This window comes from Mastigoproctus giganteus, chromosome 6 (genome assembly GCF_048544385.1).
Source record: "Mastigoproctus giganteus isolate SK-2022 chromosome 6, ASM4854438v1, whole genome shotgun sequence".
In the NCBI taxonomy this organism is placed as follows: Eukaryota; Metazoa; Arthropoda; class Arachnida; order Uropygi; family Thelyphonidae; genus Mastigoproctus; species Mastigoproctus giganteus.
The window spans coordinates 146,989,478-147,008,862 of NC_143580.1; the positions used below are offsets into that span (position 1 = coordinate 146,989,478).

At 37.0% G+C, this 19,385-nt stretch overlaps 1 protein-coding gene across 1 annotated transcript in view; it reads right to left on the reverse strand.

Annotated features, from left to right (window-relative positions):
• Naa20A (N-alpha-acetyltransferase 20 A) overlaps positions 1-19,385 on the reverse strand; it is a 166,786-nt gene that overhangs the window by 131,122 nt on the left and 16,279 nt on the right. Inside the window, exon 2 of the mRNA XM_090376522.1 lies at positions 5,427-5,451. Coding sequence (XP_090232648.1) covers positions 5,427-5,451 — 25 coding nt within the window. The remainder of the gene's footprint in view (positions 1-5,426; positions 5,452-19,385) is intronic.

Below are 19,385 nucleotides of genomic sequence, written 5' to 3' on the forward strand. Positions count from 1 at the left end.
CCCCAATTCACAAAGGGGGATCGAAGGGTGACACAAGTAATTACAGACCAGTTAGTTTAACTTCTGTATCGGGTAAAATAATGGAGTCACTGGTTAAAGATGCATTGCAGGATCATCTAGACGAGACTGCAGCAATGATTCAGACACAGCATGGATTTGTTAAGGGAAAGTCTTGTCTGACAAATTTGATTGGTTATTATGATGTGGTTACAAAGGAACTGGATGCAAAAAATAATTTTGATATCATATATTTGGATTTCAGGAAAGCCTTTGACACTGTTGCGCATGGAAGACTATTGTACAAATTGGAGCAGAACGGTATTAAGGGTAGGTTGCTACAATGGATAAAAGGATGGTTGAGGAGAAGACAGAGGGTGATAATCAATGGGTGCTGCTCTTCGTGGACGAATGTTATTAGTGGAGTCCCACAGGGTTTGGTGTTGGGTCCACTGTTGTTTTGTATATTTATCAATGATATTGATGAAGGTATATCAGGCTTAGTGTCGAAGTTTGCAGATGATACAAAGGTTGGCAGGGTTGTTAATGACAGTAATGGCAGTGTGCTACTGCAACAGGATCTAGATAATTTGGGCAGATGGGCTAAGAAGTGGCAACTGAAGTTTAACCTTGACAAATGCAAAGTACTGCATATGGGTAGAAGTAACCCCAGAGAAACGTACCAACTGTGTGGTACTACATTTAAGGTGGTAGAAAATGAAAAAGACCTGGGAGTAATTGTGCAGTCAGATATGAAGTTTTATGAGCAATGCAGACAGGCTGCCATGGCAGGTCATGGGGTGTTGTCAATGATATACAGGAATTTTTTTAGCAGGGAAAAGGAGGTGATTGTCCCTCTGTATATGGCAATGGTCAGGCCACGCCTTGAGTACTGCATGCAGGTCTGGAGGCCTCATTTTAGGAAGATGTAGATTTTCTTGAGAGTGTACAGAGAAGAGCAATAAGATTGGTGAGGGGAGTGAAGGGATCCTCTTACCAGGAGAGCCTTAAGTTCTTCAAACTGTAGCAGCTGGAGATTAGGCACCTGCGAGGTGATCTGATTGAGGTGTATAAGGCCGTGAATGGGTTGAAAACGATGAATTCTGATGGGATTCTTCCACTTGTTCAGATTACGAACCTAAAGGGGCATAAATTCAAATTAAGAAAAGACAGATGTAGAATAGATGTGTGGAAATTTGCCTTTAGCCAGTGGGTGGTTATTTGCTGGAACAAACTTCCATCTGACGTTGTGGAAGTTGATCGGTTAAATAAATTTAAGGAGGAACTGGATTTAGAGGGAATGGTTGTGCAAATTTTTTTTTGGATGATGTTGCATAAGCTCATACACTTGCTTTCTTGCATCACATGCTACTACTACTACTACTCCTATTCTGTGTCACCTTTTCCACACTTTCTTATTCCACAGGTGTTTTCCCTCCTGTTTGGAAATTTGTTCATATCCAACCAGTTCCTAAAAATGGTGACAAATCACTCTCATCCAATTATCGTCCAATTACACTTACTTATACTCTTTCTAAAGTAATGAAGAAATCTATCAACTGCCAACCCTTAAACTATCTAAAAACCTTCCATCTGATCAATAATCACCAGCATGAATTTTGTCACTGTCGATCCAATGGCTTAAGTTACCCATCTATGGACAAATTCAATGGAAATGGTTTGGTGAAACTTAAGCATTTGCTCTTGACTTCAAATTTCAAAGGCTTTTGATTGTGTTTGGCACAAAGGTCTTCTAAATAAGCTTCCATCTTATGGTTTTCTGACTGCTTTTTGTAACTGGGTATCCAGTTTTCCCTCTAACCAATCACTCTGGGTGATGACAGACAGACAGACAACTCTCTGTTTTCTAATTTTTCTACTAAATCAGGTGTTCCCCAAGGTTCAGTCCTTTCTCACACTCTTTTCCTTTTGTAAGTTAATAACCTTCTTCTGTGGACCTGAAATCCTACCCATAGTTTTTCTGATGATAACACAATGCATTCCACCTTCAGTTTGAGAAACCTTGCCCTGAACAAACAATCTCAACTTCTCAAATATCCACTACCAATTCCTTAAATGCTGATATCCAGTAAGGCAGATATAACTTAGTTGACTTCAATCCTTCTAAACCTCAGTCCTGTCTCACATCCCATAAAAAAGGATTCTTCTACTCCTATGCCTGTCTTCAATGACACTCAGATTTCTAGATTATCGTGACTTCTAATCTCTCTTGGCCTAAGCTCATCACAAATACTGCTTCCTCTGCATCTAAAAAAAAAAAAAGTGGGTTTTCTCTTTCACTCTCGACGTTACTTTCCTTCAAAACAGCTGCTCACTATGTACAAATCTCAAATCTGCCCTACACTGAACACTGTTCCCATATCTGGGGCAGTGACCTCCAAATCTCTCAGGCTTCTAGACTCCATTCAGTTAGGTTAATTAATGACCTATCTCTAACAGTCTCTCCACTCTCTGTGACATAGATGTTCTGTTTCTGCTGCAAGCTTTTTCTATAGATACTTCTATGAGCATTGTTCTTCTGAATTGGCATCTGAAATTTCCCCTCTCTCTTCCAAACCAATCATCCCAACATGTGCTGCAACCAGTCAGCATTCTTTTACTGTCCAATTTCATACTCACAGAATCAACTTTTCTTATTCCTTATTTATTCCTTCAAATTCCATTTTCTGGTGTCATATGCATTTCCCAAAAATTACAGTCTACAGAAATTCAAGTGTAATGTCAACAAAGTATCTTCTCAACCTTGCATGGTACCAAGCACTATAGGTTTTAATACCTCTCATGCTTGGGGTTTTCATATATATATATATATAAAAAAAAAACACAAACTTATACAAATACAGTCGGACCTCTCTTTAACGAACTTTCATATAGCAAAGTTTTCTATGTAGCGACATTTTTTGATTTCCCCTTGGTCATTACATTGAAAATAGTTCCCCTATAAAGAAGAAAATTTCCCTATAATGAACTGATTTCGAGAGACTTGGATATGCATTGTTCGCACCTCTGGTCTTTAGGCAATAAAGCTGATGTCGTAGAAAGCAGAAATTAAGAGCTAAAAGGATTAAGCATTAATCCCTTTAGCTTTTAATAGCTAAAGGCTTTAATTCCACGAATTAAGAGCTAAAACATTTTACAATTTAATGGTGCCTGTAAAACCCTGCAGGAGGAACCTGGCCAACCACTGTGTGGGATAAAAAAAAGATGGAAGTTTGGGAGAGGCCTTTGCCAAGCAGTGGATTCAGCAATGGCTAAAAAGAAGTAAAACCCATACAACTTATACACTACTATGCCGAGAAGTCCCACTGGTCAGCTGTGCACAGCCATTGGCAAAGATAAATTTTCTACCATAAGCATCACACTAGAGAATTAGGAGAGAGTGATATTCCTTTATCTCAGAAATTCATCTGTTGTTTCTAAGAAATGAGGCATCCACATTTTCACTAAATTTCACCTGTCTCTGTTTACATGGTAGCTACAAGTGGTCCCTAATTTCAGGTTTTGTTTTAACTGCTGTGCAAGTAACCTTAGAGTGTCTAAGAGGAAATCCTTGAGTGTAGTGTGAAAAAGTGGAAGTGCTTAATAGTGTAGATCCTGGCATTAAAAAAAAAAAAAAAAAAAAATATTTTTAAAATTTGATGTCCCTGACAGTAGTGTGTCAACCATTCTGTAAAACCCTGTTTCGATTCTCTGTTTTAGGAAACAGGACTCAGTCAGAAGTGTGTGAAATTATGCCTTTGGGAAGATGCAGAGGAAGCAGTTTTTAGTGGATGAAGTTGATTTGAGACCAAAACTTGCGGATATCAGTGCTATTAATAAAAGAAAATGCTATGGAGTATGCGACCTTTCTGGGGCACAAAACACTCCAAGCCAGTTCTGGTTGGCTGGACAAATTTAGAGCATAATGGCTTACTCAAAAAAAAAAAAAGTTATTTCTGATGAAAATGTAGTTTCAATCAAAGAAGACTATACCCATTGGAAAGAAACAGTTTTGAAAAAAATTATGGAGGACTACGAGTCCAAAGACATATTCAACGTTGATGAAACATGTCTATTTTTAAATGTTTGCCAAACAAGACACTGACTTTTAAAGGTGATAAATGTTTAGGTGGTAAAAAAAATATGCATTTTAGGAGTGGATATTCAGCTACTATGATAATGATGTCATAGTAGCTGAATATCTGAGTGAAGCCAACATTTTGGAGTGTATTTAAAGAACTAATGACAATATTGACAATGAGTTGGATGAAAATGAGGGCATTATTAAATCTTCCAAATAAATGTTGGCAGCATTTTAAACTTTGCATCGAGGCCTTCAGTGGAAAGAAAATGTAACAGAAAATATATCTGAATGGTTAAAGTTTAAACAAATGCGAACATTTTTACGAATGATGTAGAGTGAAATACAATGTACAACAAAAAATAACCAAATATTTTATGAAATAATTCTTAAAATTGTACTAATAAATTGTGGGCATCATATAAGTAGTAATTTATTAATATGTATGCATTAATAAATATTAATGCATATTAATGTATGGTTAATCCAATCCCAGTAAAATGAGTCTGCTGTGCTTTATTATTACTTAAAAGTAGTTTTAGCCAATTCTAAACTTTAAATTATTTGTAAATTGATGTATAGTTATCTCATAGGAAGTTTTAGACAATTTTAAAATTTTAATTGGTTGTGTAACTCGATGTATAGTTATCTCATGGTAACCAGATTTTCAGGAAGTTTTAGACAATTTTAAAGTTTAAATTATCTGTAAATTGATATATATTTATTTCATGGTGTCGAGGTTATCATGATGATTTCAATTCTGATATTAGCATATGTTATTGGTTGGTTTGGGGGGTTGATGGATGGCTGTCAACTTTTCACAAATCTTCTCAGTGCACTAGATTGGATATGAGTATTGAATATATGATGATTTTAATACGTAGCTTTTTTAAAAAAATCATAAATTGATTTAATTAACATGGTACGCTAATTCACATAAGAATACATTTATATGCGATTGAGTCTTGAGAGAATTACAGTCCTAGAATAAAGGTATGAGGTTTTCTCTTATAATTTAAGTATGTATGAAAATGAAAATCACGTTATATATGGGATCAGCAGGTTTTCACTTATATCCGCAGTTTCAGCCATCCACGGTAGGTCTTGGAACGTATCCCTCACGAATACTGTCTTACCGTACATTACAGCTTCATCGGGAATTATAATTTTACTTTCATAATTAATGTTGCTTTATCCTTTTTTTCTCCCAGTGTATTTTAAGGTGTGGGTGACACTGATTGGTATATCCATCTACTGAATTATGCAAGATTTAACTTAAACATTTTATAATTTAAGAGCTAAATTATAAAATTATATGCTAAATGCCTAATACATAGTGAAAGGATACAGTTTCTGTCAATGGATCCATATTCCTGTAAATAAATATAAATAATAAATTAAAAATAAGAAAACAGCAATAAATTACTATAAAATTAATTTTAATATTGAACTGTAAAGAAGGTTTCTGATAATTTAATATATCCTTATTATGAAGGAAAAAATATAGATGTTACAATGCATTTACAAGTAAAACAGTCCAAGAATATCACTCCCAACCAAAAAAAAAAAAGTTTTAACCAATTATCACAAAACAATGTATAAATTAACATACTGAGTAAAGGATATTATGGAATACTAATAACTTATACATAAAATGTTTCAGTGTGAAAGATGTTTACTTCTGTATGGCTGTCAAGCATATAATACTCCATAAAGTACAATAATGTATGATGCTGCATAAGCTTTCTGATGCTGCATAAGCTTGCTTTCTTGCATCAAATGCCTCTACTAATGCTAAAGTTTTGTTATTATAACTACAGCAGAGAGAAAAACAACAGGCAGCCAAGGTCACTCACCAGGCCTTCTTCTCCATAGTATTATTAGTATAATTTGTTAAATCATTGGCTACATCTTAAATTTTGATATCTACAAGATCCAAAAATTAGGGTTTGTTTCTGAACAAAAATTTTAAAAAATTACATTGCTTTAAATTTAATTTTGATATATTTCTAAAGTGAAGAATGCCTTTTATTGACCCAATCACAACTACAGTAGTTTTTTTCACTTTATTTTTTATTTAAAACTCGTGTTTACTATTTAAAGCCATAAAATTACATGACAGTCATTATGAGTAAATTGAGAGAAATACACACCTGCATGCATGCCTTCAAGTTCTGATTCTTCACATAAGGAATTTAATTACTAATTTTTTTTTAGTGAACAGAAAAAAATCCATAGCCGAGTGGTCAGGAGCGGTAGTGCAGTAGCACACACACTGAGTAGACTGGGGTTCAAGCCACTGACTGCTAAATATGGTTGATCTGTCAAGCCGCACGGGACCGGAGTGGCAGATTACGAGCCATTTCCCTCAACATAGATCATTGAGGAGGTGTCCATCCTGCAGTGGATCAATAATGGCTGCAGTTTATCCTTACTTAATGAATTAAAAGAACTGAAGAACAATATTTTTCAATAAATATTTAGAATGAACTGATAAACTTCTGATGATGTAACAAAATTCAACACTATTATACTGTGTTTAAGAACTGCTGGAACAAATAATGCAAAAAATGCAATCCTCCTTTGCATACAAGCAAGAACAAATTATAAAACTACATAATTAAAGTTACTTTAATTTTTCACTATGCAGCTTTATGAAACCTGCATACAAGCCCACAGAGTACACAATTAAAACTACATAATTAAAGTTACTTTTATTTTTCACTATACAGTTTTAATTTTGTTTTATGTATGCTTATATGCTGGTTACAGTTAGCATTCTTTAGCATTATAGTACTATTATTCATGTGGGAACTAACATATGACCATGGTGAAAAAATACCGTGAGTTAGGTCAAAATATGAATGCATCTGCAATTCTACCCAGACATGAGAGAAGGGATGATATGCTGAAAGCACTGTGCATTAACTCACGACTTGAGGGACTCTGCAAGGCTTTAGGGACAAAATTTTTATGAGCATGGTCCACACTTGTAGGAAGATGGAATCTATTTTATAGACACATAGTTCATTAGAATAAAGCAAGGATTTCTTCCAATACCACTGAGGGTTATGTAAAACTGCCAGTTAGGGGAAGAAGTGTAATATAGACACACAAGGATAATAGCTGATGATATGGATCAAAGTAATGCTTGCACATATCTCAAGAATCCTTGTTTGTTGTAGCAAGAGCAAATGTTTGGCAAGATGTTCTGAGACTTGAAATGTTTGAAATGAGCAGGAATATAAAGCTAAAGAATCAAGCCTAAATAACTTCAAGGGGGTATGCCAGAGTAGTAAACTATATATGAGTACTTAGTTAAGTGAGTCTACAGTAATGTCAGGAGTGTTGTCAATAAAATGGATGAATTCAAACTTCTGGTTAGGTCAAATAACATTGACATAATAGGGCTAACCGAAATGTGGAGTCACCAGTAAACTCAGGATGACAAGTTCCACTATCTTATATAATGTGTATAGGAAAGACAGAATGTGTGGTGGGATCATGCTTCTTATCAAAAGCATCGTGAACACAAAAAAGAGCTTTTGACAAAAATTTGAAGTTACGACTGCCAGCCTAGAATCTCTATGATGTGAGCTAGTTGAAAGCAAAGGTATAATTAGAGTGGGAGTAATCTACAGACCAGAAGCTTGTGAAGAGTATGAGGAAAATCTATACCCCGACAGCATTAGTAATGGCACATGATGCAAGAAAGCAAGCTAATATAGCATCAGCAAAAAAAAAAAAAACCTTCTAATTTCACCCATCCACTCATCCAAATGTTTTGTCTAGTTCTGCCTTGAATCTATTTAAGCTATCAACGTCTACAACGACAGATGGAAGTTTGTTCAAGCAATCAACCACACGCTGGCTAAAGGCAAACTTCCGCACATCTATCCTACAACTGTCTTTCCTCAATTTGAATTTATGCCCTTTCAAGTAATTATTCTGAGCAAGAGGAAGAATCCCATAAGCACTGAGCATGCTCAAGCCATTCCAGACTTTATACACCTCAATAAAATCACCTCGCAGGTGCCTAATCTCCAGACACTGTAATTTATAAAATTTAAGGCTTTCTTCGTAAGAGCAATCCTCTGTTCCATTCAATAATCTTGTTGCCCTTCTCTGCACTTGCTGCAGCAGCTCTACATCCTTCCTAAAATGAAGCCTCCAAACCACACGGTACTCAAGATGTGGCCTGATCATTGACTTATACGAGGGGATAATCACCTCCTCATCTCTGCTAGGAAAATTCCTGTATATCATTGACAAGACACCATGAGCTACACTTGCAGACATCTGCACTGCTCAGAAAACTTCATGTTTACATGCACAATTACCCCCAGATCCTTTTCATTCTCTACCATGGTCAGTGTAATACCACACAGTGATATGTTACTCTGGGGTTACTGCTGCCCATATGCAATACTTTATATTTCTCAATGTTAACTTCAGTTGCCACCTCTCAGACCATCAACCAAACTTTTCTAGATCCTGCTTCAGCAGCTTACTGTCATTATTGTCATTAACAACCCTGCCAAGCTTTATATCGTCCGCAAACTTGGACATTAAGCCTGATATACCATCATTAATAAATTTTATTTTGGTAGTTGTTGGCGCATCGGCTTCTGTGGCCATAATGCACCTCCCAAGGATTTTGCAGTACTTTGATCCAAGACCTAGGCGGGATTCGAACCCGCGACCTTTGGGTTGCCAGGCAGGCACTTTACTCACCCGGCTAGCCCGGTCGACTCATTAATAAATACAGAAAACAACAGTGAACCCAACACTGAACACTGAGGGACTCCACTAATAACATTAGTCCATGAAGAACAGTGTCCATTTATTACCATTCTCTGTCTTCTCCCATTCAACCATCCCTTTATCCATAGCAGCAATTTGCCTCCAATGCCACACTGCTCCACTTTGTGCAGCATTCTTCCATGTGCAACAGTAACAAAAGCCTTTCTAAGATCCGAATATATGATTTCAGAGTTATTCCCTGAATTCAGTTCCTTTGTGACCACATCATAGTATCCAATCAAATTTGTCAGACAAGACAAATTTGACAAAACCATGCAGTGTACGAGCTATAACTGAAGTCTTGTCTAGATGATCATATAGTGCTTCTTTAACAAGTGCCTCCATTAATTTCCCTTGGAACAGAAGTTAAACTAACAGGTCTGTAATTACTTGTATCACAGTTTTATCCTCCATTGTGAATTGGGGTCACATTTACACATTTTTCCTAAAATGAGGCCTCCAGACCTGTACACAGTACTCAAGGCATGGCCTGACCATTGCCTTATACAGAGGGACAATCACCTCCTCTCCCCTACTAGCAAAATTCCTATATATCATTGGCAAAACCAGATGACCTGCCCTGGCAGCCTGTCTGCATTGCTCAGAAAACTTCATATCTGACTGCACAATTACTCATAGGCCTTTTTCATTTTCTTCCACCTTAAGTGTAGTACCACACAGTTGGTACATTTCTCTGGATTTACTTCTACCCATATGCAGTACTTTGCATTTGTCAAGGTTAAACTTCAGTTGCCACTTCTTAGCCCATCTGCCCAAATTATCTAGATCCTGTTGCAGTAGCATGCCATTACTGTCATTAACAACCCTGCCAACTTTGTATCATCTGCAAACTTCGAAACTAAGCCTGATATACCTTCATCAATATCATCGATAAATATACAAAACAACAGTGGACCCAACACCGAACACTGTGGGACTCCAATAATAACATTAGTCCACGAAGAGCAGCACCCGTTGATTACCACCCTCTGTCTTCTCCCACTTAACCATCCTTTTATCCATTGTAGCAACTTACCCTTAATACCATTCCACTCCAATTTGTACAATAGTCTTCTATGTGCAACAGTGTCAAAAGCTTTCCTGAAATCCAAATATATGATATCAAAATTATTTTTTGCATCCAGTTCCTTTGTAACCACATCATAATAACCAATCAAATTTGTCAGACAAGACTTTCCCTTAACAAACTCATGCTGTGTCTGAATTATTGCTGCAGTCTTATCTAGATGATCCTGCAAATCATCTTTAACAAGTGACTCCATTATTTTACCCGGAACAGAAGTTAAACTAACTGGTCTGTGATTCTTGGTGTTAGACCCTTCCATAAACCTGAAACAAAAATTAAAGTAAATGCAAATACGATGTACTCCTAAAAAAATAACTCGTGTCACGGATACATTTGCACATCTACAGTCCGTGGGAACCTCTCCTGAGTCCAAGGATGCGCTCATAATTATGGCTAAGAGTTTACTTAGTTGCTTTGCCGTCTCCTTTAATATAACTGGATAGATCCCATCCAACCCAGGTGCTTTTCTTATGTTTAACTTCAACGATTTCTCCTCCACTTTGTTCTCAGTTATCACAAAATCATTAAGTACCCTGCTACAATTTGATAACCTTCTGCCATTTTCAAACCTTAATAATTCCTCATGTGTGAATGTAGATGCAAAATACTCATTTAGTTTGTTTGCTATCTGAGCAGGATCATCAACAGTTGAACCATCAATGTCAAGTGGACCAATCAGATTCATCCCCTTCCTTTTAGAGTTTATATAAGTAAAGAAATCCTTGCTACTTTTCTTAGCATCTTTTGCCAAGGATTTCTCGTAATCTGCCTTCGCCTGCCTAACCTCCTTTGTGACCTGATTACAGACTAGCTTATATCTGCCATAGGCTTCTGAGTTGCTTGATAATTTATATGCATCCCATGCATTTTTCTTCTCTGTTACGAGTCTCATTAGTTCATTTTATAACCATTTATGCCTAAACTTTGAACAATATTTCTTAATAGGTATGAAACTTTTAGTAGCATCCATGATTAATTCCTTGAATGTTTACCAATTAGAATTTACTGTTGGTAACATCTTCAGTTGGTCCGACTGTACAGAATTTAAAAACTCTCTGAGACCACTGTACTCGCCTTTACAGAAGCAAAAACCCTTTCCTTTACCCCTGATGGTAATTATATCTTTAAGTAAATCCCACATCAGCACACTGTGATCACTGCCACCTAGTGGTTCCTTTATCTGCAAATTCATAATACACGAATGATCACTGCTGATAACCAGATCAAGAGTATTAACCTCTCTGGTTGCCTCTCGAACATGCTGATGCAGGAAACAATCATCCAATAAATCCACAAAAGTCTGACTAGTGTGTGAGTGACCAACCCACAAGTTCCAGACAATATCTGGGAAGTTAAAATCCCCCATTATAAGACATTCTGATTTACTAGCTCACTCTTTTTCTCTGTACAATTGTCCATTGTACTCATTCTATTTGGCCTATAACACACTCCTACTCTTAATTTTGCTTTTGCAGTGCTTACATCACACGAAACTGACTCAACAGTGCACTGTTCATCTATATCAACTGGATGCACTTCTTTTGATTTAAGTTTTTCTTAATTAACAACATAACACCTCCTCCCTTCCTATCCTGTCTATACACATTGTACTCCCCAAATTCCAGTTCTGCATTCCTTATATCTGTGTGACACCCAACAATATCCGCCTTTGATGTCTTGACCAACACTTCAAATTCATCAAATTTATTTAATATACTTCTAGCATTGGTATACATGCACCTATTCCTATTCCTAGTTACCCTAACACATCCCATATACCCACCTATTTCAAGATGATTGCCATCAGTCCCAACACAAACACCCTGAAACCCTCAACACCCCTCGCTCCAGGTCGCTACTTATTCTAATAGAAGTTGTGCAAGAATCACCTTCACCTCTGCATGCAGCTACTGTTAAACTATTAGTCCTTGTATCCCCCCCAAGCTAGCAGTGTTCTGACCCACCGAACACTGCCTCAGCCTCGATAGCATCAGCAAATATTCTTGCACCCTTTCTATTTAAGTGTATCCCATCCCTGTAGAAGCAGTCTGTCCTGTTAACAAGTACAGACCAGACTGAAAAAATTCTATCCCTTGAGCCTTGCACAATCTTTCCAGGGCCGAATTGATTGACAAGACTCTCATCATATACTCCCTCCTATCGTGTCTGGGCAGAATTACAGACACTTTCAAATTCAATCCTAATTCACGGCTTTTGTTCAACAGTGACCTGTACTTGTTAAGTAATTCTGCTGGTCACCTACTCTTAATATCATTAGTGTCAACATGTACAACTATATCACCTTTTGTGCCCTTAAAAGATGATATCTGCTTGAGTGTGTACAGAGAAGGGCAACAAGATTGGTGAGGGGAATGAAGGGATCCTCTTACCAAGAGAGGCTTAAGTTCTGCAAATTGCGGTGGCTGGAGACTAGGCACCTGCGCGGTGATCTGATTGAGGTGTATAAGGCCTTGAATGGGTTGAGCACACTGAATTCTGATGGGATCCTTCTACTTGTTCAGATTACGAACCTAAGGGAGCACAAATTCAAATTAAGAAAAGACAGATGTAGAACAGGTGTGCGGAAATTTGCCTTTAGCCAGTGGGGGTGGTTAATTTCTGGAACAAACTTCCATCTGTCATTGTGGAAGTTGATAGGATGAATAAATTTAAGGAGGAACTGGATAGGCATTTGGAGGGAATGGTGTGATTTTTTTTTTTGGCTGATGCTGCATAAGCTCATACACTTGCTTTCTAGCATCACATGCCACTACTACTATCTCCAGTCCATAGGTACCTCTCCTCTGAGTCCAAGGAAGCTCTCATAATTATGGATAAGGGTTTGCTTACTTCCTTTGCTGCCTCCTTTAATATAACTGGACATAAGAAAGGCACCCCAGGTGCCTTTCTTATGTTTATCTTCAACAATTTCTCTCGACTTTGCTCTCGGTTATTACAAAATCATCTAGCTCACTGCCAGAGTTTAATTCACCTCTGGCATTCCCCCTCCCTGAATAAATCCTAATGTGTGAATATAGATGCAAAATACTCATTTAGTTTGTTAGCTACCTGATCAGGATCATCAACAGTTGAACCATCGACATCGAGTGGACCAATCTGATTCATTCCCTTCCTTCTAGAGTTTACATAAGTAAAGAACTCTGCTGTTTTCTTTGCATCCTTTGCCAAAGATTTCTTGCAATCTGCCTTTGCCTGCCTAACCTCCTTTGTGACTTGGTTACAAACCAGCTTATATCTATCATAGGCTTCAGTGTCACACATTAATTTATATGTATCTCATGCATTTTTCTTCTCTGCCACATGTCTCATTCATTTGACATCCATTTAGGCCTAAATCTTGAACAATATTCCTTAGTTGGTGTGAAAAGCCTAACAGCATCCAAGATTAATTCTTTGAATGCTTCCCATTTTGAATTTGCTATTGGTAACATAATCAGTTGGTCCAGTGGTGGGATTCAAATAATTTAACAACCGGTTCGCTGCCCTAATGACCGTTCTAAGTATAAAAAACTACATACTGAAAGGTAGTTTATTATTTCATGCAGTTAATACTTAAATAAGAACAATAAAAGAGGTCCACAAAACTAGATTATGTTATAAGAAAGAGTTTTAAAATATTAATAAAAAAATATTAAATAACCATCGATATCAAGTGGACCAATCTGATTCATTCCCTTCCTTCTAGAGTTTACATAAGTAAAGAAAACAGCAAAAGGATGCAAAGAAAAAATAATAAAACTGTTATTTAAGATATTTCCATATTGCTTCTTGATTGGCGTCCTCGCTTGCAATTTTCTTCGCTTTTATCTGAGCATCATCGGCTGAGTGATTTATCCTTAACCACTGTAGGAGTAGGATCCCATTCCTTTAGAGGTAGGCCGATTAAATAGTCATTGTGTTTTATATATTAGAAACAGTTAGGCGACTTCTCTTCTCTGAACATATTATGTTCATCTTTGAAAAACCCCTTTCCGGTTCTGCTGAACTTACAGCAATTGTTCTGACAATATTTTTAGCTCTTTGAACACTTTCAAGAATTGCATGATTCTGGGAATTTTTTAAAACGTTTTCCAAGAAATCTCGATAATCATTAATATCAATTTGGTAATTAAAAATGTCATTAATACGAGAGATGCTGAAGAATGATTAAATACAGTTCTTCAGCTGCTTTCCATGGAACTAGTACTTCTTCAATATTCCAGTAATCTGGCTCCGAAAAATTGAGAAATTGTAATTTATTCCTATCTTGAAGCAGTACGTCTATGAGAAAATGAGTGGAGAGACTCTGTTAGAGATGAATCATTAATTAACCTAACTGCCCTCTTCTGAATGGAATCAAGAAGCCTGAGAGAGGTTATGGGGGCACCACCCCAGATATGGCAACAATATTCCATGGCAGGGCGGATTTGCGATTTATACAGAGTGAGCAGCTGTTTGGAAGAAAATTAATGCTGAGAGCGAAAGAGAAAACCAAGTTTTTTAGATGCAGAGAAAGCAATATTTGTAATGTGCTTGTGCCAAGAGAGATTAGTAGTCAGGGTAATCCCCAAAAGAGATATATCATTTTGCCTAGAAATCGAATTGTCACTAAAGATAAGCATAGGAGAAGAAGGATCCTTTTTGCGAGATATAAGACAAGACTGAGTTTTAGAAGAGTTGAAATCAACTAAGTTGTCTTTGCCCTACTGGAGAATTACCTGAAGATTGGCATTTAAGGAATTGGTAGCAGATTTTCGAGAAGTTAAAGCTGATTGTACAGGACAAGGTTTCTCAAAATGGAAAGTGGAATGCAATGTGCTATCATCGACAAAACTATGGATAGGATTTCCAGTCAATGGAAGAAGATCATTAATATATAAGAGGAAAAGAGTGGGGGAAAGAACTGAACCTTGGGGGACATCGGCATTAGTGGAGAAGTTAGAAGACAGTGAGCCATCTACCATCACCCTCAGTGAGCGATCAGAGAGAAAACTGGATAACCAATTACTAAAAACAGTTGGCAAACCATAAGATGGAAGCTTGTTTAGAAGACCTTTATGCCAAACACAATCAAAAGCATTTGAGATGTCAAGAGCAACTACTTGTTTCACCAAACGTTCCCATTGAATTAGTCCATAAATGGGTAACATAAGCAAGAATATCACCAGTGGATCGACACTGATGGAATCCATACTGGCGATTGTTGATCAGATGGTAGGTTTCTAGGTAGTTTAAGAGTTGGCGGTTAATTGATTTCTCCATTACTTTAGAAAGGGTAGAAGTAATTGCAATGGGACGATAACTGGATGGGAGGGATTTGTCACCTTTTTTAGGAACTGGCTGGATATGAGCATATTTCCAAGCAGAAGGAAAAACACCTTTGGAATAAGAAAGTGAAAAAAGGCGGCAAAGAATTGAAGTAAGTTCAGGAGCACAGGTTTTGAGAACAAGTGGAGAAATACCATTGGGACCTGGAACTTTCTTAGCATCAAGATTCGTCAAAATCCTTCTGACATCCTTTTAACGGAAGACCACAGGAGGCATAGAATGGAGCGTGTTGGGAATGGTGGGAGGTGTTTTACCAAGATCATTAATACATGGGTTGGAAGAAAAATGGGATTCTAACAGGTCTGTTTTATCCTTGGCTGAAGTGGCAACAGAACCATCTGGTCTGGACAGAGGTGGGAGCAGAGATGGGCAAAAGTTGCGGCCAATAGATAACTGCTTTACAATTGTTGCGAGCTTTGAAGCTAACGTGACTTCTCCACATACATAACAGAAGTCATCCAGACTATTCACACAATTACAGGGCATATTAATCTTACACGACACAAATACTGAACAAAAAGTAGGAATCTCAGAGAATAACCATTAACTGAGAACAAATCACTTAGCCTAGCCGTATTCGAGGATTACTGCAACAGAGACACATTTGAGGCAACAATAACTTATTGCGTGATGCAGAGCGAGGCGACAGTTGCTGATCATGTGATAAGAGCATGGTGTAACTGAAACTGCGGTGTTGCCATGCGTTTTGCCAAGAGCCATAGTCGATAATGTAGAATAACTCACTAATATGAGACCTCAACTGTAATTCAAAAACAAGAGCCAATCGACAAAGTTTAATGTGATTTTCGTGTTCAACAGCATAAAATTAGTCAATATTGGGTATTTTCATTTTCATAACGTTTTACATGTTTACCAGCATAATTCTCTGATGGGGTGATAGAAAGGTTTCTAGAAAAGATTGCACATCTTTATTAATGGATAACTGGTTTTCTAACCATTCTTGGCATAAGCATATCACAAATATTGCTTCCACTGCATCAAAAAGGCCAAGGAAGTTTTGATGTTACTTTTCTTCTAAATAGCTAACAACAAATCTCAATACCACCATACCATGGAATATTGTTCCTACATCTGGAGTGGTTCTCCCAAAACCTCTCTCTTATGCACCTAGGCTCTAATCAAAGGAGGGCTGTCATTAATTAATGACCTATCTTTCCATGGACAATATTCTTTTGAACTGGAATTTGTAATTTCATCTCTTTCCTCCAAACCAGTCCAATCTGTTCTTTGGAACAACTTTTCTGTGTGCATATTTCTTCAAAATCACAATGTAAAGCAATTCAAGTCTAATGTCAGCAACTATCTTCGGTCTTGTCAACCCATTAGAGGCATCAAGTACTATAGGTTCTAATATATTTTGCATATGACATCACCTATTACTGTATATATTTTGCATATATATAATTTTCTAATATATTTTGCATATGAACATATATTTTGCATATGACATTCAAGGTTTAGGCCTAAACAGCTATCAAATGAACTAATCAGACTCGTGACAGAGAATAAAAATGCATGGGATGCATATAATTATTATGAAGCGACTCAGAAGCCTATGGCAGATATAAGCTAGTCTGTAATCAGGTCACAGTGTAGGTTAGGCAGGCGAAGGCAGATTACGAGAAATCTTTGTCAAAGGATGCTAAGAAAAACAGCAAGGATTTCTTTACTTATATAAACTCTAAAAGGAAGGAGATTAATCTGATTGGTCCACTTGGTATCGAGGTTCGACTGTTGATGATGCTGCTCAGGTGGCTAACAAACTAAACAAGTATTTTGCATCTAAATTCACACATGAGGAGTTATTAAGGTTTGAAAATGGAAGAAGGTTATCAAATTGTATCAGGGTGCTTAATCATTTTGTAATAACTGAGAGCAAAGTGGAGGAGAAATTTTTGAACATAAAAAAGGCACCTGGGGTGGATGGGATCTATCAAATTATATTAAATGAGGTGGCAAAGCAACTAAGCAAACCCTTAGCCATAATTATGAGAGCATCCTCGAACTCAAGGGAGGTGCCCACGGACTGGAGACGTGGAAATGTATCCCCAATTCACAAAGGGGGATCTAAGGGTGACACGAGTAATTACAGACCAGTTAGTTTAACTTCTGTTCCGAGTAAAATAATGGAGTCACTGGTTAAAGATGCATTGCAGGTTCATCTAGACAAGACTGCAGCAATAATTCAGACACAGCATGGGTTTGTTAAGGGAAAGTCTTGTCTGACAAATTTGATACGATATTATGATGTGGTTACAAAGGAACTGGATGCAAAAAATAATTTTGATATCATATATTTGGATTTCAAGAAAGCTTTTGACACTGTTGCGCAGGGAAGACTATTGTACAAACTGAAGCAGAATGGTATTAAGGGTAACTTGCTACAATTGATAAAAGGATGGTTGAGTGGGTGGTAATCAATGGGTGCTGCTCTTCGTGGACTAATTATTAGTGGAGTCCCACAGGTTTCGGTGTTGGGTCCACTGTTGTTTTGTATATTTATCAATGATATTGATGAAGGTATATCAGGCTTAGTGTGGAAGTTTGCAGATGATACAAAGGTTGGCAGAGTTGTTAATGACAGTAATGGCAGTGTGCTACTGCAACAGGATCTAGATAATTTGGGCAGATGGGCTAAGAAGTGGCAACTGAAGTTTAACCTTGACAAATGCAAAATACTGCATATGGGTAGAAGTAACCCCAGAGAAATGTACCAACTGTGTAGTACTACACTTAAGGTGATAGAAAATGAAAAAGGCCTATGAGTAATTGTGCAGTCAGATATGAAGTTTTCTGAGCAATGCAGACAGGCTGCCAGGGCAGGTCATCTGGTTTTGCCAATGATATATAGGAATTTTGCTAGCAGGGAAAAGGAGGTGATTGTCCCTCTGTATAAGGCAAATGGTCAGGCCACGACTTGAGTACTAGACTGGAGGCCTCATTTTGGAAGGAAGGATGTAGATTTGCTGGAGCATGTACAGAGAAGGGCAACAAGACTGGTGAGGGGAATGAAGGGATCCTCTTACCAAGAGAGGCTTAAGTTCTGAAAATTGCAGTGGCTGGAAACTAGGCACCTGCACAGTGATCTGACTGAAGTGTATAAGGCCGTGAATGGGTTGAGCATGCTGAATTCTGATGGGATCCTTCCACTTGTTCAGATTACAAACCTAAGTGGGCATAAATTCAAATTAAGAAAAGACAGATGTAGAATAGAGATGTGCAGAAATTTACCTTTATCCAGAGGGTGGTTAATTGCTAGAACAAACTTCCATCTGTCTTTGTGGACGTTGATAGGTTAAATAAATTTAAGGAGGAACTGGACAGGCATTTGGAGGGAATGATGTGATATATATATATATATTTTTTGCTGATGCTGAATAAGCTCATACACTTGCTTTCTTGCATCACATGCCACTACTACTACTGCCATAATGTACTGGAAACAATAATGGGCCTTTCTTCCCAATCGTCTTGTTGGACTGAAGATAAAATCAGGAAAATGATCTGGAAGAAATGCCATTCAACAAATTAATGTATTAGATGTATAATATTTTAGATAGTGTCTTGAAGACTGTGCAAAAATAAACTACATGGATAAGTGGCATCAATTTCACATAAATTAAGTTAAAAATTAAGTCACATGATATAGTTTTTTTTCCCCACCATTAAAAACTGAATAAAATTTTGAAACACTTTTTTAACTGTGTAACCTGTTTATGGAGCTACAGTACAAGGTAAAGTATTATGATTTTTGATTATTTTGCATATGCCTTTTGATTGTTTATATAATTTTAGTTTTCTTTCATTAAAAATGATTTCACTGGAAAGGGGTTTTTTTTTTTTTTTTATTAATTTCAATAAATAAAATTATATTTTTTTATTTTTTCATTACACTTATTTTAAGATAAATTTTATCATACAGATTTTTTATTCTGTTAAATAATCTGGATTGCTCTGGTGCTGCGGCACACTAGAGTTTTGCAACAACATTCTTGGGGCGCCGTGTAATTTTGGTTTAAGTTACTTAAAGGGTTTTTTTTTTGAAATTTATATATTTATTTCATTATA